The following is a 24,914-nucleotide window of genomic DNA, read 5'->3' on the forward strand; positions in this document are numbered from 1 at the left end:
GCGCGTGACGTCACGGGTTGTGGAGCTCCTCACATCTGAACATTGTTTACAATCATGGCCACCAGCAGCGAGAGCGATTCGGACCGAGAAAGTGACGATTTCCCCATTAATTTGAGTGAGGATGAAAGATTGGTGGATGAGGATAGTGAGAGTGAAGGACTACAAAAAAAAAGGCGAGGGCAGTGAGAGCGATTCAGATGTTATTAGACAAATTTTCTGGGATAATTCTGGAAAATCCCTTATCTGCTTATTGTGTTACTAGTGTTTTAGTGAGATTATATGGTCGTACCTGTACAACCTGAAGGTCGGCGCCGCATCTTTCTTCAGCACCAGTCGACGGGTGGTGGCGATGCCCATCTCTGCCCTTCTCAAGGGACCCTATTCGAAATACGATCTTTCGAAATGATCGCTGCATAATACACTGTACTTTGTGTGTGTGGTCCAATCCAACCGTGTTCGCTTGACATCTCTGTTCGATAGTAAAGCTTCACTGTCGTCTTTTGGGAATGCAAACCATGAAACACCGGCTGTGTTTGTGTTGCTAAAGGCGGCCGGAATACACCGCTTCCCACCTACAGCTTTCTTCTTTGACGTCTCCATTATTCATTGAACAAATTGCAAAATATCCAGCAACACAGAAGTCCATAATACTGTGGAATTATGCGATGAAAACAGCCGACTTATAGCTGGGAACGGTGCTGGAACAAAATGTCCTCTACAATGCGTGGCGTCATCATACCGCGACGTTTTAGCATGATACTTCCGCGTGAAATTTAAAATTGCAATTCAGTAAACTAAAAAGGCCGTATTGGCATGTGTTGCAATGTTAATATTTCATCATTGATATATAAACTATCAGACTGTGTGGTCTGGGTTTCAGTCAACGCTGTCATCTTTGAACTATTTTTTACTGTAAGCGGTTGACAGAAAGTCACTTTCTGCATTTTGTTTTTCCCAACAAGCATCAAATCCAGCTCGACTTCTTTCATCGGCCGACGCAATCCCTTCACTTTTGACAGTTGTCGCCGTTTAGCTAGCTTTCAAGAGTCTACTCGCCGTAGGCCAGAAGGAGGCGTCGTCAACAAAGAATTTTCTTCCAGCAGCTAAAAATAACTGAAAGCTCCTTTACAGCTCATTTTACTCCCCATTCTGTGTTGTGTGTGGTTTATGTTGCACCATTGCACAAGAAAAAAATCCTAGTGTGTAAACAGTGGCAATTAAAAAGTATTCTGATTCTGAAGATGTCTAAATGAGGCGTCTGTGATGTCGTGAAGGAACTCACCTGAGATTTCCTTCAGCAGATCAAAGATGGCTTTAGTGGCCTCCAGCTGCTCCCAGGTACCTTGGCTCCTGGCACTCGGGGAGTCGTCCTCCATCCCCGACACCCCCGGCTCCTTCCCTTTGGACTTGGTGCACCCGCCGGACGACCTCGGGATCCCCTTCTCCTTCCTCGCCGGCCTGGCGCTGAGATGCAACCACGACGGGCCCTCGGCGCCTTCTCCGCCTTCCCCCTCGAGTCTGCCGTTTTGCCCGCAGGTCGGCGTGTCGTCGGGGTTCTCGTTTCTGACGGAGGCCAGACACTCCTGGGACCTGGACCGCGTCAGTCCCTTGATGAGCATTTTGAAGTGCGCCAAATGGTTCTCTGAGTCCTCGGAACAGCTTTTGCTGGAGAAGTGGGAGTTTAAAGCCAAGCGGGGCTCCTCCGGAAGAGGCTGGCAGGGAGAGATGACGATGGTGGGAACTGAAAGGCTGCTGACAACACAGCTCGTCTCCGTGGAGACGGGGGAGTTTTCCAAAGGTGGATTTGAACCTTCCGGTGCGCTGATTTCCTTCGATGTTTCCGTGGAGTTCTACCAGGAAAAAAAGTTAAGCATCTGGTGAAAATTCAGTAAAAGGGGAACATTATCACAATTTCAAAGGGGTTAAAAACAATAAAAATCAGTTCCCAGTGGCTTGTTGTATTTTTTGAAGTTTTAAATTTTTTTTTACCTGTCTCAGAATATCCCTAAGAAAAGCTTTAAAGTGCTTGATTTTCGCTATTTGCGATGCGACTATCCATTTCCCTGTGACGTCATACAGTGCTGCCAATGTAAACAAACAATTGCGAATACCACAGCAAGATATAGCGACATTAGCTCGGATTCAGACTCGGATTTCAGCGATTTAAGCGATTCAACAGATTACGCATGTATTGAAACGGATGGTTGGAGTATGAAAGTATTGAAGACGAAACGGAAGCTATTGAGCGAATAGCTATTGACGCTTTTCATAGCCATAGCATGGCCGAATAGCTGCGTTAGCATCGCCGGTAAAATGTGCGGACCAAACAATCGGGACTTTCGCATCTTGTGACACTGGAGCAACTTAAATCCGTCGATTGGTAAGTGTTTGTTTCGCATTAAATGTGGGTGGAAGGAAACGTAATATAGTTGCAAATGCATCTGCAGGTTATCCATACATCTCTGTGCCATGTCTGCTTTAGCACCACCGGTAAATAGCATGTGAGCATCGATTAGCTGGCAGTCAACATCAACATAACTCACCTTTATGATTTCGTTGACTTTATCATTGCAAATGCATCTGCAGGATATCCATAAATCTCTGTGCCATGTGTGCTTTAGCACCGCCGGTAAATAGCATGTTAGCGTCGATTAGCGTAGCATGTTAGCATCGATTAGCTGGCAGTCAACCTCAACAAAACTTACCTTTGTGATTTCGTTGACTTTATTGTTGCAAATGCATCTGCAGGTTATCCATACATCTCTGTGCCATGTCTGCTTTCGCACCGCCGGTAAATAGCAATTTAGCATCGATTAGCGTAGCATGTTAGCATCGATTAGTTGGCAGTCAACATCAACAAAACTCACCTTTGTGATTTCGTTGACTTTATTGTTGCAAATGCATCTGCAGGTTATCCATACATCTCTGTGCCATGTCTGCTTTAGCACCGCCGGTAAATAGCATGTTAGCATCGATTAGCGTAGCATGTTAGCATCAATTAACAGTCACGCCGCGACCAAATATGTCTGATTAGCACATAAGTCAACATCACCCTCCGACAACACACCGACGAGGCATGATGTCTCCAAGGTTCCAAAAAAATTGTCGAAAAAACGGAAAATAACAGAGCTGAGACCCAATGTTTACAATGTGTTGAAAATGAAAATGGCGGCTGTATTACATCGGCGACGTCACGTTCTGACGTCATCACCACATGAGCGATAAACAGGAAGGCGTTTAATTCGCCAAAATTCACCCATTTAGAGTTCGGAAATCGGTAAAAAAAATATATGGTCTTTTTTCTGCACCATCAAGGTATATATTGACGCTTACATAGGTCTGGTGATAATGTTCCCCTTTCCTCCCTCGCTGTTAATTGAATGCAATAAACAATATTTTTAGTACATTTAGCCATTTTTATGCACGAAAATTCTTAATTTAGGCCAAACATTTTGAAAAAAATAGGAGCTAACTGCCGCAGGAACCTACCACATAGGAAAGGATATACACTATTTGATTTCCTATTATGCGGCTCATTTTTATTTGACACTTATGGAAATATCTTGTGTGACATCATGCAGAAAAGTTGCTACAAAAAGTAGCATTACTGGCTAATATGTAGCATCATTTGAAAAGTCACCCGCTAGAGAATGAAGAGTGCTTACTCCGCATTTCAACATCTCCATTCGGTGCCACACCAACAAAATGCCGAGGCAACCATTTCCACATCAACACCATATGAAAAAAAAATTGTGAACAACACAAGGAGATAGCATCCGAAGGAACCTACCACATAGCGATTAGATTTCCTATTATGCAACTCATTTTTATTTGACACCTATTAAAATATCTTGTGTGACATCATGCACAAAAGTGCACTTTGTTTTAAACTATTGTAGTGGCGTACTGTACAAAAAGGTGCACTTTAATTTAGTGTTGTTTTGATACGTCATCTTAGTGACATCATGCACAAAAGTGCACTCATAGGTTGTTTTAAAATGTCTCTGACAATCTTGCACTTTCTGTTTTGGAAATGACATGAATGTTTGTGCCACTGCTTGATAACTGTTTAAAAAAATACACTTTTAGTTGTGGTTTCCTTCTCTGCATGAAAGTTTAAAAGTAGCATATATTAATGCAGTATGAAGAAGAATGTTTGAATGTAGACACATAGAATCATCATACTGCTGTGATTATATGCATCAAGTGTTCATTCAAGGCTAAGGCAAAACATGGAGATATATATGGTGTATCGTCACATGGCCTAAAAATAGAGATATCATTAAAAGGCCATTTTGCCCAGCCCTGTGCGAAACCAACTTTTTTTTACCTTCTGGTACCTGCTGATCTGTATTTGGGATCTGCATAAGTCCTGAAAATGTGCGCAAGTCCGCCACTGTCGTCCGTAGTCTATAAGCTTCTTTGTATTCACTATCTTCTTGTTATGTGACATTCATCCTCCGCTGTTGCCATTTCTAATGAAAAGTAGTGTAAAGTTTCTACTTATATCTGTCAGTAAACTCGCCATGAAAGCACTAAAACATACCTGCGTAGTGAGTTTACATTATTCCCCCAAGGAACATTAGTTATTAGAGTTGCTGGTCGGACAGTTTTTCACGAGACAATTCCGTTGGATGAGGAGATGCTGCTCCGTTATTGAATGAAGTAAAGTCTGAAGGTCATTAAAACAGTTAGCGCCATCATTTGACACTTCTTCCACTCCCGTCCTTGCACGCTACACCACTACAACAAAGATGACGGGGAGAAGACACCGTCGAAAGTGAGGCACGTGAACAAGACCGCCCACAAAAGGGCGCATCTTCTTTTTCTTTATCTCCTTGTTATGTGACATTCCTCCTCCGCTGTTGCCATTTCTAATATAAAGTAGTGTAAAGTTCTTACTTATATCTTTCAGTAAACTCGCCATGAAAGTGCTAAAACATACCGGTGTAGTGAGTTTACATTATTCACCCAAGGAACTTTAGGTATTGGAAAGTTACGGTTGGACGGTTTTTCACGGCATTGTTGTTGCGCTAGTCCAGGGGTCGGGAACCTTTTTGGCCGAGAGAGCCATTAAAGCCAAATATTTTAAAATGTATTTCCGTGAGAGCCATATAAAAATGTTAACACTGAATACAACTAAATGCGTGCATTTTAAGTAAGACCAACATTTTTAGAGTATAATGCGTTTCAGAATAACATCGTTATTCTGAAACCAACCATCCATCCATCCATCCATTTCGTACCGCTTGTCCCGTTTAATAATAAGTAACATGCTTCTTACCATTAATGTGACTTCTCCAACAGGTGGGGTAGAAAACGGATGGATGGATTAAAATGCATGAGAATGTTTTATTTTTAACTCTGTGATTACCAGCACAATTATTCATTACTTATCATGTTAAGCAATGTCAGCTAAGATTTATCTGAGAGTCAGGTGCAGTCATCAAAAGAGCCACATCTGACTCTACAGCCATTGGTTCCCTACCCCTGTGCTAGTCCCTTATTGATTGAAGTCTGAATGTCATTAAAACAGTTAGCGCCATCTTTTGACACTTCTTCCACTCCCGTCCTTGCAAGCTACAACAAAGATGACGGGGAGAAGACGCCGTCATAAGTGAAACGTGAAAAACACCGCCTACAAAACGGCGCATCTTCTTTTTCTTTATCTCCTTGTTATGTGACATTCATCCTCCGCTGTTGCCTTTTCTAATATAAAGTAGTGTAAAGTTCTTACTTATATCTGTCAGTAAACTCGCCATGAAAGCACTAAAACCTACCGGTGTAGTGAGTTTACATTATTCACCCAAGGAACTTTAGTTATTAGAGAGTCACGGTTGGACGGTTTTTCACGGCATTTTTGTTGTGCTAGTCCGTTATTGATTGAAGTCTGAATGTCATTAAAACAGTTAGCGCCATCTTTTGACACTTCTTCCACTCCCTTCCTTGCACGCTACACCACTACAACAAAGATGACGGGGAGAAGACGCCGTCGAAAGTGAGACACATGAACAAGACTGCCCACAAAATGGCGCATCCTGAAGCCACTTGAAGATGATGTGTAAAACATCATCTATGCAACATTTTGCACAAAAAAACACCATTACATGTTATGTAGACCACAAGGAAGTCCTTTATGACCCATTTATTGCGCCTTATAATCCGGTGCAGCTTTTGTATAAAAAAAGACCTTAATAAACCCGCTCACCGGCAGTGCGCCCCCATGTTTCGAATGCAGCACTCTAGTTCATACTTGCCAACCTTGAGACCTCCGATTTCGGGAGGTGCGGGGTGGGCGTGGTTAAGAGGGGAGGAGTATATTTACAGCAACAATTCACCAAGTCAAATATTTTATATATATATATATATATATATATATATATATAAGAAATACTTGAATTTCAGTGTTCATTTATTTAAACACACATATACACACACATTACACTCAATTACTCATTGTTGAGTTAAGGGTTGAATTGTCCATCCTTGTTCTGTCACTATTTTTCTAACCATATGCGTGTACAGTAGATGGCAGTATTGTCCTGTTTAAGAGTGTACCTACATTGCTATTTACGGCAGAAGAACTGCTTTACGGTAGACCAAAACTTGACTGCTGTTATTGTGTGTTGTTTTCGCGCTGGGAGGACGTTAATGAAACTGCCCAACAATAAACCCACATAAGAAACCAAGAACTCGCCCTCAATCATTCTACAGTTATAACGTCATTGGGCAGGCACGCTGTTTATATTGTGGGAAAGCGGACGTGAAAACAGGCTGTCCTCACTCAGGTTCGCATTGGAGCTGGAGGGGGCGTGGCCTCCAGCTCCGCCTGAATTTCGGGAAAAAATTTGTCCCAGGAAGTTTTCGGGGGAGGCGCTGAATTTCGGGAGTGTCCCAGAAAATCCAGGAGGGTTGGCAAGTATGCTCCAGCTGCCTCGGTCATCATAAATCAGCCACAGTTCACCTTTGAAGCAAAGAAATGGCTTCACCAGAAGAAAGGTTGACTTTTGGGAAGGCACACCTAAATGCAAATGAAAATGAGAGGGAATCTTGAGCAGACTCTCCCATGGACTTGTCAAAAGCTCCATTTCGGTCCGTAAACAGGAGTTTGACAACAGAAGGAGTTCCAGCGTGCAGCAGAAAGACAACAACAACAACAACAACAAGCCAGCAGTGTGTAGCGGCCCTCAGGCACACATTTCGTCTCCAGCTACACGACACTGAGGAAGCAGAACCTGGCTGATTCGCTTCGGAGAAGCCATAAAAAAATTGCAGTCGAGGACTGAGATGTTGCCAATAAATAAACATAAAAAGGTTAGTTTGCCCACGCTACACTCCTAAAGCAACTTAGGGGCCAGGCTATACCTTGCACTGTCAAACTACTATTTATACACTTACCCAGTTCCACCTGCCAGAAAATAATACAACAATGACGGAATAAAAGTTACAGAAAAACTACTTCTGGTTTGGGTTTATTTCCAACGTGCATACAAATACAACATTATACATCTCCAGTATCCCTATTCCTGTTTTTTTAACTACTGTGCCGTGGGGGATTATCTAATTTGGGTAAAAAATATTTTTTGCAAAGCAGTAATTATAGTCTGCAAATGATGTGTTGTTGTTGAGTGTCGGTGCTGTCTAGAGCTGGACAGAGTAACCGTGTAATACTCTTCCATACCAGCAGGTGGCAGCCGGTAGCTGATATGGAAGCAGAGGGAGGCAGCGTGCAAGTAAAAATGTGTCTAATGCTTAAACCAAAAATAAACAAAAGGTGAGTGTCCCGAACAAAAAGGCATTGAAGCTTAGGGAAGGCTATGCAGAACGAAACTAAAACTGAACTGGCTACAAACTAAACAAAAACAGACTGCTGGACGACAGCAAAGACTTACTGTGGCGCAAAGACGGCGTCCACAAAGTTCAAAAGTACCATCCGAAATGTATTATACTAAATTTATATTAGAGTATATGTGTATATGTATATATATATATATATATATATATATATATATATATATATATATGTCTGTAATATATCCCAAATATATTACACTATATATATATATACATACATACATATATATATACATACATACGTGTGTGTGTGTATATATATATATATATATATATATATATATATATATATACATATATATATACATACACTCATATGTATAGTGTAATATATTTGGGATGGTTGAAATCTTTTTATGCCTGTTAAGTAGAGGAGACGTCGGCGTGGATCTACAAACCCTGTTTCCATATGAGTTGGGAAATTGTGTTAGATGTAAATATAAACGGAATACAATGATTTGCAAATCCTTTTCAACCCATATTCAGTTGAACGCACTACAAAGACAAGATATTTGATGTTTTTGTTTTTTTGCAAATAATAATTAACTTAGAATTTCATGGCTGCAACACGTGCCAAAGTAGTTGGGAAAGGGCATATTCACCACTGTGTTACATTACCTTTTCTTTTACCAAACCCTCAGTAAACGTTTGGGAACTGAGGAAACTAATTGTTGAAGCTTTGAAAGTGGAATTCTTTCCCATTCTTTTTTTATGTAGAGCTTCAGTCGTTCAACAGTCCGGGGTCTCCGATGTCGTATTTTACGCTTCATAATGCGCCACACATTTTCCATGGGAGACAGGTCTGGACTGCAGGCGGGCCAGGAAAGTACCCGCACTCTTTTTTTACGAAGCCACGCTGTTGTAACACTTGTCTTGCTAAAATAAGCAGGGGCGTCCATGATAATGTTGCTTGGATGACAACATATGTTGTTCCAAAACCTGTATGTACTTTTCAGCATTAATGGTGCCTTCACGGATGTGTAAGTTACCCATGCCTTGGGCACTAATACACCCCCATACCATCACACATGCTGGCTTTTGAACTTTGCGCCTATAACAATCCGAATGGTTATTTTCCTCTTTGTTCTGGAGGAAACCACGTCTTCTGTTTCCAAATATAATTTGAAATGTGGACTCGTCAGACCACAGAACACCTTTCCACTTTGCGTCAGTCCATCTTAGGTGAGCTCGGGCCCAGCCATTCCGGTGGCGTTTCAGGATATTGTTGATAAACGTTGGGGACGGCGTGGCGCAGTGGAAGAGTGGCCATGCGCAACCCGAGGGCCCCTGGTTCAATCCCCACCTAGTACCAACCTCGTCACGTCCGTTGTGTCCTGAGCAAGACACTTCACCCTTGCTCCTGATGGGTGCTGGTTAGCGGCTTGCATGGCAGCTCCCTCCATCAGTGTGTGAATGTGTGTGTGAATGGGTAAATGTGGAAGTAGTGTCAAAGCGCTTTGAGTACCTTCAAGGTAGAAAAGCGCTATACAAGTACAACCCATTTATAAATGGCTTTGGCTTTGCATAGTAGAGTTTTAACTTGCACTTACAGATGTAGCGACCAACTGTAGTTACTGACAGTGGTTTTATGAAGTGTTCCTGAGCCCATTTGGTGATATCCTTTACACACTGATGTCGGTTTTTGATACAGTACCGCCTGAGGGATCAAAGGTCCGTAATATCGCTTATGTGCAGTGATTTCTCCAGATTCTCTGAACCGTTTGATGATTTTACAGACCGTAGATGGTAAAATCCCTAAATTCCTTGCAATAGCTCGTTGAGAAATTTTGTTCTAAAACTGTTCGACAATTTGCTTACAAAGTGGTGATCCTCACCCCATCCTTGTTTGTGAATGACTTAGCATTTCATGGAAGCTGCTTTTATACCCAATCACGGCACCCACCTGTTCCCAATTAGCCTGCACACCTGTGGGATGTTCCATATAAGTGTTGGATGAGCAGTCCTCAAATTTATCAGTATTTATTGCCACCTTTCCCAACTTCTTTGTCACGTGTTGCAGGCATCAAATTCTAAAGTTAATGATTATTTACAACAACAAAAAAACGTTTATCAGTTTGAACATCAAATATGTTGCCTTTGTAGCACATTCAACTGAATATGGGTTGAAAATGATTTGCAAATCATTGTATTCCGTTTATATTTACATATAACACAATTTCCCAACTCATATGGAAACGGGGTTTGTACATGTCATCAGTGTTTGAACCTGACATAGCCGCAGATATATATCGGTACGAAAGGTTTTCTGAGTGTTTATTTACATACCTTAATTGTTTCCAAACAGTGTCTGCAACATGGCAGTAAAGTGAAAAAGAACGGCGAAAAGTTGCGTGGAGACAGCCCCACTGTAGACCTCCACACCCTGTTTACAAGTGAGTTGTGCTGGTAATATCACTGCCATTATGCAGTCATTCCTCTCTGTGTAATTGTCCACAACAACGATAATAATAAAAGCCAAAAGAGTCGCGTAGTAAAAATATACACGACTCGTAAAAAGTTAAGACCACCCTGAATCAAAACCGCTACAGCAGCATCCTGCAGCCTCGTATTAGTGCTACCATGCGCCTTGTTCACCATGCAGCCCCATACTAGTGCTACCATGCACCTTGTTCACCACGCAGCCCCATACTAGTGCTACCATGCACCTTGTTCACCATGCAGCCCCATACTAGTGCTACCATGCACCTTGTTCACCATGCAGCCCCATACTAGTGCTACCATGCGCCTTGTTCACCATGCAGCCCCATACTAGTGCTACCATGCGCCTTGTTCACCATGCAGCCCCATACTAGTGCTACCATGTGCCTTGTTCACCATGCAGCCCCATACTAGTGCTACCATGCGCCTTGTTCACCATGCAGCCCCATACTTGTGCTACCATGTGCCTTGTTCACCATGCAGCCCCATACTAGTGCTACCATGCACCTTGTTCACCATGCATGATGAATAGCAAGATGGCGACGCCCGGACGGGCTGCGACACTGCGGAGCTCTTGCTAAAGATGGAACATTTGGCGGAAATGCCGGACAGTTCTGCAGACTTCATGGCTGGCTCGCATCGTGGTCACTCCGTGATCACATACGACCGCCAGACACTTCTGGATGTGGACATATCGGGCCGTTTTGGACTGATAGACGCGTGCTTGTTCGACGTGCTAACTAGCATGGGAATACTTCGGCGGCTACATCCAGCGGCCTGTGAAGCAGGGGAGTCTAGTAGCAGCGGGGGCCGTCTACGGAGCAGACGCCAGCGGTGTGATTGGAAACGCGGATGCCGAGCGGGGCTTAAAACAAAGCAGAAGGCTAATCCCCACAGAACACCACTTCCCTCCATCATGCAGCTGCATTTAAATAGAGGATGCGAGACTACTGGTCTGGGTAAGGAGTCAGTTAAATTAGAACAAGTTTTTTCTGCTTTGAGTGTTTCAGAGTTGGACATGTGTTTTACCGAGGTGGCAAACTATGATGCGTGCAGTTTATCAAAGCAACAAACAAACAATCGGAAAATCCCCGTTACTGAGGTGGCTAACCATGATGCGTGCAGTTTATCAAAGCAACAATCAAACAATCGGAAAATTCCCGTCGTATCAATTCCTAGATATGGTCGTAACTATACTGAATGCACTGGGCATAATAAACACAACATTATTAATATTGCTACTACGGATAATTTGATCAAAAACTCCCTAAAACAGCCGACTACCTATAATATAGTTTTTTTAAACATAAGATCATTGTCTCCCAAAACGTTGTTAGTTAATGATATTATCAGAGACAACAATCTTAACGTCATCGGTCTCAGTGAAACCTGGCTTAAACCAAACGACTTTTTTGCGCTAAATGAGGCATGTCCTCCTAACTTTACACATGCGCATATTGCCCGTCCGCTTAAAAGGGGTGGGGGGGTCGCACTAATATACAACGAAAACTTTAACCTTAGTCCTAACATAAATAATAAATATAAATCGTTTGAGATGCTTACTATGAAGTCTGTCACACCGCTGCCTCTACACCTGGCTGTTATCTACCGCCCCCCAGGGCCCTATTCGGACTTTATCAATGAATTCTCAGAGTTCGTTGCTGATCTAGTGACACACGCCGATAATATAATCATAATGGGGGACTTTAATATCCATATGAATACCCCATCAGACCCACCGTGCGTAGCGCTCCAGACTATAATTGATAGATGTGGTCTCACTCAAATAATAAATAAACCCACGCATCGCAACGGTAATACGATAGACCTAGTGCTTGTCAGGGGTATCACCGTTTCCAAAGTTACGATACTCCCGTACACTAAAGTATTGTCCGATCATTACCTTATAAAATTCGAGGTTCAGACGCATGTTCGTCAAACTAATAATAATAATAACTGCTATAGCAGCCGCAACATTAATACGGCCACAACGACAACTCTTGCTGACCTACTGCCCTTGGTAATGGCACCATTCCCAAAGTATGTGGGCTCTATTGATAACCTCACTAACAACTTTAACGACGCCCTGCGCGAAACCATTGATAACATAGCACCGCTAAAGTTAAAAAAGGCTCCAAAAAAGCGCACCCCGTGGTTTACAGAAGAAACTAGAGCTCAGAAATTATTATGCAGAAAGCTGGAACGCAAATGGCGCACGACTAAACTTGGTGCACCATCAAGCATGGAGTGATGGTTTAATAACTTATAAACGCATGCTTACCTTAGCTAAAGCTAAATATTACTCAAATCTCATCCACCGTAATAAAAACGATCCTAAATTTTTGTTTAGTACGGTAGCATCGCTAACCCAACAAGGGACTCCTTCCAGTAGCTCCACCCACTCAGCTGATGACTTTATGCAATTCTTTAGTAAGAAAATTGAAGTCATTAGAAAGGAGATTAAAGACAATGCGTCCCAGCTACAACGGGGTTATAGTAACACTGACACGACTGTATATACGGCGGATACTGCCCTCCAAAATAGTTTCTCTCGTTTTGAGGAAATAACATTAGAGGAATTGTTACGTGTAAATGGAATAAAACAAACAACATGTTTACTTGACCCTCTTCCTGGGAAACTGATCAAGGAGCTCTTTGTATTATTAGGTCCATCAGTGCTAAATATTATAAACTTATCACTTTCCTCGGGCACTGTTCCCCAAGCATTCAAAAAAGCGGTTATTCATCCTCTTCTTAAAAGACCTAACCTCGATCCTGACCTCATGACCTCCCTTTATTTCAAAAATCCTCGAAAAAATTGTTGCGGAGCAGTTAATTGAACACTTAGCGTCTAACAATCTATGTGAAACCTTTCAATCCGGTTTCAGGGCAAATCACTCCACGGAGACAGCCCTCGCAAAAATGACTAATGATCTATTGCTAACGATGGATTTTGATGTGTCATCTATGTTGCTGCTCCTCGATCTTATCGCTGCTTTCGATACTGTCGATCATAATATTTTATTAGAACGTATCAAAACACGAATTGGTATGTCCGACTTAGCCCTGTCTTGGTTTAACTCTTATCTTACTGATAGGATGCAGTGTGTCTCCCATAACAATGTGACCTCGGACTACGTTAAGGTAACGTGTGGAGTTCCCCAGGGTTCGGTCCTTGGCCCTGCACTCTTCAGCATCTACATGCTGCCGCTAGGTGACATCATACGCAAATACGGTGTTAGCTTTCACTGTTATGCTGATGACACCCAACTCTACATGCCCCTAAAGCTGACCAACATGCCGGATTGTAGTCAGCTGGAGGCGTGTCTTAATGAAATTAAACAATGGATGTCCGCTAACTTTTTGCAACTCAACGCCAAAAAAACGGAAATGCTGATTATCGGTCCTGCTAGACACCGAACTCTATTTAATAATATAACTCTAACATTTGACAACCAAACAATTAAACAAGGCGACACGGTAAAGAATCTGGGTATTATCTTCGACCCAACTCTCTCCTTTGAGGCACACATTAAAAGCGTTACTAAAACGGCCTTCTTTCATCTCCGTAATATCGCTAAAATTCGCTCCATTTTGTCCACTAAAGACGCTGAGATCATTAGCCATGCGTTTGTTACGTCTCGTCTCGATTACTGTAACGTATTATTTTCGGGTCTCCCCATGTCTAGCATTAAAAGATTACAGTTGGTACAAAATGCGGCTGCTAGACTTTTGACAAGAACAAGAAAGTTTGATCACATTACGCCTGTACTGGCTCACCTGCACTGGCTTCCTGTGCACTTAAGATGTGACTTTAAGGTTTTACTACTTACGTATAAAATACTACACGGTCTAGCTCCATCCTATCTTGCCGATTGTATTGTACCATATGTCCCGGCAAGAAATCTGCGTTTAAAGGACTCCGGCTTATTAGTGATTCCCAAAGCCCAAAAAAAGTCTGCGGGCTGTAGAGCTTTTTCATTTCGGGCTCCAGTACTCTGGAATGCCCTCCCGGTAACAGTTCGAGATGCCACCTCAGTAGAAGCATTTAGGTCTCAACTTAAAACTCATTTGTATACTCTAGCCTTTAAATAGACTCCCTTTTTAGACCAGTTGATCTGCCGTTTCTTTTCTTTTTCTTCTATGTCCCACTCTCCTTTGTGGAGGGGGTCCGGTCCGATCCGGTGGCCATGTACTGCTCGCCTGTGTATCGGCTGGGGACATCTCTGCGCTGCTGATCCGCCTCTGCTTGGGATGGTTTCCTGCTGGCTCCGCTGTGAACAGGACTCTCGCTGCTGTGTTGGATCCGCTTTGGACTGGACTCTCGCGACTGTGTTGGATCCATTATGGATTGAACTTTCACAGTATCATGTTAGACCCGCTCGACATCCATTGCTTTCCTCCTCTCCAAGGTTCTCATAGTCATCATTGTCACCGACGTCCCACTGGGTGTGAGTTTTCCTTGCCCTTAAGTGGGCCTACCGAGGATGTCGCAGTGGTTTGTGCAGCCCTTTGAGACACTAGTGATTTAGGGCTATATAAGTAAACATTGATTGATTGATTGATTGATACTAGTGCTACCATGCACCTTGTTCACCATGCAGCCCCATACTAGTGCCAGAGGTGGGTAGTAACGCGCTACATTTACTCCGTTACATCTACTTGAGTAACTTTTGGGATGAATTGTACTTCTAAGAGTAGTTTTAATGCAACATAGTTTTACTTTTGAGTATATTTATAGAGAAGAAATGCTACTTTAACTCTGCTCCATTTATCTACATTCAGCTAGCTACTCGCTACTGATTTTTATCGATCTGTTAATGCACGCTTTGTTTGTTTTGGTTTGTCAGACAGACCTTTAAAGTAGGATCTATCACATGCCTGCCTTTCACCAATCAAATGCAGTCAGTGGTGACGTTTGACTCCGTTTCACCAATCAAATGCAGTCAGTGGTGACGTTTGACTCCGTTTCACCAATCAAATGCAGTCAGTGGTGACGTTTGACTCCGTTTCACCAATAAAATGCAGTCAGTGGTGACGTTTGAAAATAATAGTCAAAGTACAAAAACAGTACAAAACAGTATACAAGCCGTACAAAACAGCGCCAGGGGGTTGTAAATTCAAAGTAACTAAAATAGAATGCAAAAAATATATATATAATATAAACAAAGTGCAAAGCCATAGGCTCACTCAATCTCAGTAAATAACTTAAATTTGGAACATAGCATCGTTTTCACAGCTATTTGGTTGTTAGAGGTATAGTGTTTTAATTTAGAGTTCCAAATCTTTTTTAAAGTGTCATGCCCGGCTCTGCCGGTTAGTGTTTGGGGCACTTTGGTCCTCCGACCCGCAGGTGGAGCTGGTCTGTGAAGACGTGCAACATCTCAGAGGGCTGCTGATTGGGCGGCCTATAAAAGGTCTCCCATCAGCATGCTCTCTCGCTCATGCTCTCTCTCTTTCTCTCTCTCGTCCCACAGGCACATTCGTTTGGTGACCGTATGGTCACGGCAACGACGGCCGGGATTAGCACCACATTAACACCCTTTTGGGACAACACTCATTTACTGATACATTCCTTGGTTAATTCACATTACTGATCACTGATACATGTTGTAAAATAAAAGATCTGTTGGCTAAAATGTACAAATCGGTGTGGTCTCCCTTAATGTTACAGCCACTAACAAGCCAGTGGTTGTGACATATGGGGGCTTGTCCGATCTTTGGTAGTAACTTTAGGCTATGGTAATTCCTTCTACTGGCTATGGCAGCGTAGGAAGGTGCGTAGAGCTCTTTGTATTGAGTATTCCTTCTACTGGCTTTTGGAGCGTAGGAAGGTGAGTAGAGCTGAGTTACTAATTGTGAACTGCTAATAGTCAGTTGGGGCCTGTTATCAGTTAGTTAATTGGGGGATCTACTGATTTGTACTTTTGAGGCTTTGTTTGACCGTGCAAGTGTAGGTAGACACTGAATTGTTTGTTCCAGCCATCTTGGTTTATTTTCATTGCAGTTTGTAGCATTGCATTCAGCCTCTTAGGAGCTGTCGCCTTTATCCCCATCTAGTACGGGTTCTAGGTTCCTGCTGTCACAGAGCCTGGGCGAGGGCACCGCCTTGGAGAAACGGCTGAATCGGCTTTGTCGGGATGGTACGTCTCCACAGGTATTGGTGAGTAAATGATCCTCGTCCTCGGGCTCTGTGTGAAAATAGATTAGTCTAGTGGGTGGAAAATGTTTAGGGGGATGCTCCGAGGTTAGTTTGCTGTGTTAACATAACTGTAATGTTTTAGAGACCTGGTTAGATTGGTTGGAGAGAGAGAGCCTAGCGTAATTAGAGCTAGTTTTTGGTTGGGTTGTTTTTTCAGTGGTTTCATTGTTGGTTTGGTACAGTAGCCAGATTGGTACTGACGGCCTGGGTTGAGCAGGATGGAGGCTTTTGTGGAAGCACCATCTGAGAAATTGTTGTTTGCCCTTAATAAGGAACAGTTGTTGCAATTGGCAGAAAAGTATGGCATGGAATTGTCATCAGCCATTAGAACTGGTAAGAAGGGACTCTTGCGTGACTCCATTCACGAGTTTTTGTGTGAGCAGAGCATTTTGCCTTCAGGAAAAGGTGGTGACGCTCATGTGAAGGGTATGTCAGAGCCTATGCAGTCAGAGAGGGTAGGCATACTGACTTTTGAGCAACAAAGAGAGATGAAGGCACTTGAATTTGAGTGGGCGCAACAGGCTAAGGAGAAAGAACGTCTTTTTGAACTGGAAAAAATCAAATTAGAACGAGAATTGCAACAGAAAGCAGATATGGAGAGACTCAAATTTGAAAAAGAAATGGATTTGAAAAAAGGTGAAATGGACCTTACAGTACAGCTTGAGAAAATTAAAATTGAACAGGATCGTTTGAAACTAATGTCAGAAGGTAAGATTAGTGGAAATCTGTCCGGGTCAAGTATGGATAGCATGGTAAAGTATGTTCCAAAGTTTGACGAACGTGACCCAGACGTGTTTTTCTCACTGTTTGAACAGATGGCCTCTGACAAAAAGTGGAGTGAAGAGGATAGAACGGTGCTTTTGCAAACTGTACTAGTAGGACGCGCACGGGAGGCATACTTGGCATTAACACCTGTTGATAGGCACAAGTATGCTGAGGTGAAAAAAGCGGTTTTGAAATGTTATGAACTGAATCCAGAAGCTTACAGACAACGTTTCAGAAACTGGCGTAAACGTGCTAATCAGACCCATGCTGAAGTGGCAAGAGAGTTGAGTACTTATTTTAACCGGTGGCTCACTTCAGAGTCTGTCTCAACTTACGAAAATTTGCGTGATTTGTTGATTTTGGAGCAGTTTAAGAACATTGTACCAGATCGAATTGCAACCTACATTAATGAGCAAAAGGCAAAGTCAGTGGAGGAGGCAGCCTCGCTTGCTGATACCTTTGTGTTGACTCATAAACGTAAGCCTTACAGCAGTCCTCCACGGTATAATAGCCACCAACGTTATGATCCTGCTCGTTCTCCTCCACAACGTTCTCCTCCTCGTTATGGTTGTAGTTCAAATCGATCCAATTATGGCAATTCCAGTAATGTTCCTAAATTTGATAATGGAAGTAGCAAATCTCGCCCAAGCCCGACGAATAAATGTCATTACTGTTTGCAGGAGGGACATTGGAAAAAGGACTGCCCGCTGTTGAAAGGCCGTAAATCTAATGCCAAGGTAGCTGGGTGTGTTTCTGTTGTGCATCCAGTTGATTTTGGCGTCTCTGATCTAACACCGTTACCTCGTTTGGAAGTTCATTGTGAGCAAGTGATTGAAGATGGTGCATCTGTGTCAGACGAGCAGACGAAATCAGTAGAGTCAGCTGCGTCTGATTTCGCTCCATTCATTAGTGATGGCTGGGTGTCATTGGTTGGAGAGACACAAAAAAGTTCCAGTTAAAATCTTAAGAGACACTGGGGCATCTGAGAGTTTCATTTCTGGAGCAGTTTTGCCATTTTCCACAGCATCTGACACTGGGAAATGTGTTTTGATTAGAGGAATAGGCATGCAGTCATTTTCTGTACCGTTGCACAAAATTCACTTGTGTTCAGGATTTGTGAATGGGGAGGTGACTATTGCTGTGAGACCGTCTCTGCCTATGCAGGATATCCATGTAATTCTGGGGAACAATTTGGGTGGGTGTTTAGTTTCTTCACCTCCAGTTGTTACACCTGTACCGCTATCTGTAGAGGAGCCAGACGCGTGTTGTCAAGAATTCCCAGAAGTGTTTACTGCTTGTGCTGTGACTAGGGCAATGTCTCGCACACAGGCGCAATCGTCGGATGTGTCCAAATCTGTGCCTTTTTTTGTTCCTGAGCTGCCCGAACCTCTGTCATGTCAAGATTTAATTGAGGCACAAAAGAATGATCAGAGCTTTGAGAAATATTTTGCCTTAGCTTCTACTGATCCAACGATGGGTTACTTCATTCAGAATGGCGTTTTGCTGCATACGTGGTTGCCAGGTGTTGATCCTGAAGTGGCAGGTCAGGTGATTCAAGTGATGGTACCTGACAAATACCGTGATTTGATTTTGAGAACAGCCCATGGAGCAGAGTCTGGGCATTTTGGAGTTAAGAAAACCTACCGACGTCTTTTGGAACATTTTTACTGGCCACGGATGAAACGCCATGTATCTAGATTTGTCAAAGCATGTCATGTTTGCCAGGTTGCGAAACAGAGTACTCCCATTAAACCTGCACAACTTCAACCTATTCCGTCTGTTGGCACACCATTTGAGCATCTCATTATTGATTGTGTAGGTCCACTACCCCCTTCGAAATCTGGTTGTGTGTACCTCTTTACCATCATGTGCCAGGCCACTCGGTATCCAGCAGCGTATGCCTTGAGAACAATTACCACAAGGTCAATATTGAAATGTTTGTCTAAATTCATTTCTGTCTTTGGCATTCCGAAGGTAATTCAGAGCGACAGAGGGTCTAACTTTACCTCCAGAACATTTGCTGCAGCGTTGAAGTCGATGCAGGTAAAGCACAATTTGAGCAGTGCGTATCACGCACAGAGTCAGGGGGCATTGGAGCGCTGGCATGCCACGTTGAAGTCTCTCTTGCGCGCTTACTGTGTTGAGATGCGGAGAGATTGGGAGGAGGCGTTGCCATGGCTCTTGTTGTCTGCGCGTGGTGTAGTTCAAGAAAGCACTGGTTTTAGTCCAAATGACCTAGTCTTTGGCCACAAAGTCCGGACCTCACTGTCTGTTTTAAATGCCAATCTGGATCTGCAGAACACTCCCGTCAGTTTCACTGAGTATGTAGATGGTTTTCGTCGTAGGCTGTTGCTTGCATGGAAAGAGGCAACCGAGCATTTGACTAAAGCTCAGGTGAAAATGAAGCTGCGTTATGACCGTAAAGCGAAGATCAGAGTTTTCAATCCAGGTGATCAAGTTTTAGCTTTGCTGCCCATTCCGGGGTCACCATTTACAGCAAAATACTCTGGTCCATTTACGGTTATGAGCCAAGTGTCAGATCTCAATTATTTACTGTCAACTCCTGATCGTAAACGATCACAGCAACTGTGTCATGTGAATTTACTCAAGCCTTACCACTCTGCAGGTTCCGATAAGGCGGGTGGGATTGCTGCGAGTCCAGTGGGTCTAGCCGTTGGGGTTGGGGAACCGCTCAACTGGCCGGAGGTGGCAGCTTGGGATGAAGTGCGCGCACCTGATGATTCAGTGTTACACGGGCGCTTAGATAATACTCAGCAGTTAAAGGAGCTAGATAGTCTCCTCGGTCATTTAAGTGAGGTACAGCGTAAACAGTTGTCGGATTTGATTTTTGAGTTTTTGCCTTTGTTTTCCGACACTCCAACCTGTACCACACTAATTGAACATGACATTGACTCTGGACCATGAGGTCTAATCATCTCCACTCACTCCTAACCTGCGGTTTTTCTCTGTTTCCCTTAAAGGTCGCTGTCCGGGTACCAGGATGTGCTGGGTGCAGGGAAGGTCGGAGGGGAAGGAGGGTGTTTGGGATGGTTTGGGTTCTGGTTGGTCTGGGGTGGAGGGGAGGTGCGTCAGTGGGACTAGAATATAGCTACTGGGGCTACTGTAGGTTTTGGTTTTCTATTTTTTGATGGTGCTTCAGAGACCCAGTTAACACGGGTCTCTGTTTTTAAGGGGGGGGATGTCATGCCCGGCTCTGCCGGTTAGTGTTTGGGGCACTTTGGTCCTCCGACCCGCAGGTGGAGCTGGTCTGTGAAGACGTGCAACATCTCAGAGGGCTGCTGATTGGGCGGCCTATAAAAGGTCTCCCATCAGCATGCTCTCTCGCTCATGCTCTCTCTCTTTCTCTCTCTCGTCCCACAGGCACATTCGTTTGGTGACCGTATGGTCACGGCAACGACGGCCGGGATTAGCACCACATTAACACCCTTTTGGGACAACACTCATTTACTGATACATTCCTTGGTTAATTCACATTACTGATCACTGATACATGTTGTAAAATAAAAGATCTGTTGGCTAAAATGTACAAATCGGTGTGGTCTCCCTTAATGTTACAGCCACTAACAAGCCAGTGGTTGTGACAAAAGGCAGAAAAAACCGGTCGGGTATTGAGAAACTTACATTTATGAATATAAAACTTAGCCAATAGTATCATGAGGCTGCAAAGGTAAAATTCATTTTCAAATTTTTTTTCAATACAGTGTAAAACCAAATATACACTGTATATTTGGTTTTACGGCAACAAGTAATGTTTTTGTGCATTACAAGTAATGTTTTTGTGCATTACTTGTTGCCGTCATCATTAAACAAACAGGTTACTCATCAGTTACTCAGTACTTAGTAGTTTTTTCACAACATACTTTTTACTTTTACTCAATATTTGGGTGACTACTCCTTACTTTTACTTGAGTAATACATCTCTAAAGTAACAGTACTCTTACTTGAGTACAATTTCTGGCTACTCTACCCACCTCTGACTAGTGCTACCACGCACCTTGTTCATCCTGCAGCAAGGTAATGACACAGTCGTCGTAAATCCAAGCTATTCCAATCCAATCAAAGCTGTCTAAGAACATGTCGTGAAACCCCTTTTACTGCAGCCATTGTTTACGCTCTCCCCATCCAAAAGTGGTTTAACATGTATCCCCCGCAGACGCCACTTAACCTGACAGCTTGTTTGGCTGCATGAGAGAGAGTTCCTTCGGGGGCTGCTCTGCTGGGGTCTCGCAGGAACAATACAGCCCATTGGTGGGAAAATACTGCACACGCATGAGCAGTTCTTTAGATTAGGACCGACTTTGATGTGGACTTTTCTTAAGACTGTTTTGCGGAGAAAATTGAACTGGGGCATTCTAGCATGAAGGTAAGTAACACAACTGGAAAGAAAATCTGCGGCGTATACGCCCTGGCGACAAACTTAGGTACTAGGGGTGTCGGAAACAAACAAAAAAATATATATACTGTATATATAAATATATATATATTATAACCACATATAAATATATATACACTATAACCACATATAAATACATTATCACAACACACACACACACACATATATATATATATATATATATATATATATATATATATATATATATATATATATATGTATACATACACTATAACCACATATTAATATACATACATTATAACCACATATAAATATATATATGCACTATAACCACATATAAATATATATACACACTATAACCTCATATAAATATATATATATAAGAACCACATAAATATATTATAAACTATAACCACATAAATATACATACATTATAACCACATATAAATATATATGCACTATAACCACATATAAATATATATACACACACTAACCTCATAATATATATATATATATATATATATATATATATATATATATATATATATATATGTATTATAACCACATAAATATACAAACACTATAACCACATATAAATATATACACACATAATAACAACATATAAATATATATACACTATAACCACATAAATATATACACCCTATATATGCGTGGCCGTGCGCAACGCGAGGGCCCCTGGTTCAGTCCCCACCTAGTACCAACCTCGTCACGTCCGTTGTGTCCTGAGCAAGACACTTCACCCTTGCTCCTGATGGGTGCTGGTTAGCGCCTTGCATGGCAGCTCCCTCCATCAGTGTGTGAATGTGTGTGTGAATGGGTAAATGTGGAAGTAGTGTCAAAGCGCTTTGAGTACCTTGAAGGTAGAAAAGCGCTATACAAGTACAACCCATTTATCATTTATTTATAACCACATATAAATATACATATATTATAACCACATAAAAATATACATACAATACAACCACATATAAATAAATATACAATATAACCACATATAAATATATATACATTATAACCTCATATATGCACTTTAACGACATAAATATACATACATGACCACATTTAAATATACATACATTATTAACCACACACACATATACATATATATATATATATATATATATATATATATATATATATATATATATATATATATATGCACTATAACCACGTATAAATATGTATACACTATAACCACATATAAATATACATAATTAACCACATATAAATATACATAATTAACCACATAAAAATATATATACATTATAACCACATATAAATATATATATATATATATATACTATAACCACATTTATATATACATACATTAACCACATAAAAATATACATACATTAACCCCATAAAAATATATATACATTATAACCACATATAAATATATATATATATATATATACTATAACCACATTTATATATACATACATTAACCACATAAAAATATACATACATTAACCACATATAAATATATATACACTATAACCACATAAATATTTATACATTATGACCACATATAAATATATATACACTATAACCACATACAAATAAAAATACATTATAACCACATATAAATACATTATAACCACATATAAATATAAATACATAACCACATATAAATACATTATAACCACATAAATATACATACACTATAACCACATATAAATATACATACACTATAACCACATATAAATATCAATACAATATAACCACATTTAAATATATATACATTATAACCACATATAAATATAAATACAACTACATATAAATATATATACACTATAACCACATATAAATATATACAGTATACATTTACTGTACACATTTACTTATTTAGTCGTGGCTATTTCTCTTGTTGCCTTGTTGGTATTTGACTCTATTAAATGTTTGGGTAGAATTGTATTAAATAAAACCCGTTTTCTATCTGCGTTGGCCCTGTGATGAGATGACGACTTGTCCAGGGTGTAACATGCCTTCCGCCCGATTGCAGCTGAGATAGGCTCCTGCAATCCCCCCGACCCCAAAAGGGACAAGCGGTAGAAAATGGATGGATAGACAGTTTTCTTTGAAGTATTATAGACATTCATCAAAGCTGTTATCTATTTTATGGAGGAATGTAGTTTTAGTGCCACCTCATCACAAGGCCAACACACACACACACACACACACACACACACACACACACACACACACACACACACACACACACACAACATTCACACTCTCATTCACAAACTAGGGACCCTTTTTTAGTATGTATACTCTATGTATGTATTTATATATTGTGGGTATATTAATGTATATGTATTCATGTATGTATGTATTGTGTGTAAATGTCTGTATGTCTATATTGTGTACATGTATGTATGTATATATTGTGTGTAGTGTATATGTATGCATGTATGTCTATATTGTTTGCATATTTATGTATGTATGTATATATTTTGTGTATATGTATGTCTATATGTATGTATTTTGTGTCCATGCATGTCTATAGTGTGTGTATGTGTATGTTTATATTGTGTGTATATGTATGTATGTGTATATTTTGTGTAAATGCATGTCTACATTGTGTGTATATTTATGTATGCATGTATATATTTTGTGTATATCTATTCCTATATTGTGTATGTATTTATACATTTTGTGTATATGCATGTCTATATTGTGTGCATATGTAATCATGTATGTCTATATTGTGTGTATATGTAAGTCTGTATATGTTTTGTATATGCATGTCTTTATTGTGTATGTACATGTATATATTGTGTATATGTATATATATGTATGCATGTATGTTTATATTGTGTTTATATGTATGTATGTATGTATATATTGTGTGTATATGCATGTTTATAATGTATGTATATGTATGTGTATATTGTGTGTATATGTATGTATATATTGTGTGTTTATGTATATGTATGTATATATAAATAAATAAATGGGTTGTACTTGTATAGCGCTTTTCTACCTTCAAGGTACTCATGTGTATATGTATGTATGTATGTGTATATTTTGTGTAAATGCATGTCTATATTGTGTGTATATTTATGTATGCATGTATATATTTTGTGTATATGTATTCCTATATTGTGTGTATGTATTTATACATTTTGTGTATATGCATGTCTATATTGTGTGCATATGTATTCATGTATGTCTATATTGTGTGTATATGTAAGTCTGTATATGTTTTGTATATGCATGTCTTTATTGTGTATGTATATGTATATATTGTGTATA

At 41.0% G+C, this 24,914-nt stretch overlaps 1 protein-coding gene across 1 annotated transcript in view; it reads right to left on the minus strand.

Moving 5' to 3' along the window:
* Nucleotides 1-24,914, minus strand: part of si:rp71-46j2.7 (uncharacterized) — a 100,097-nt gene that overhangs the window by 33,291 nt on the left and 41,892 nt on the right. The window contains exon 11 of the mRNA XM_061899658.1: nt 1,283-1,850. Coding sequence (XP_061755642.1) covers nt 1,283-1,850 — 568 coding nt within the window. The remainder of the gene's footprint in view (nt 1-1,282; nt 1,851-24,914) is intronic.

This window comes from Nerophis ophidion, linkage group LG05, assembly GCF_033978795.1.
Source record: "Nerophis ophidion isolate RoL-2023_Sa linkage group LG05, RoL_Noph_v1.0, whole genome shotgun sequence".
NCBI classification, from domain to species: domain Eukaryota; kingdom Metazoa; phylum Chordata; class Actinopteri; order Syngnathiformes; family Syngnathidae; genus Nerophis; species Nerophis ophidion.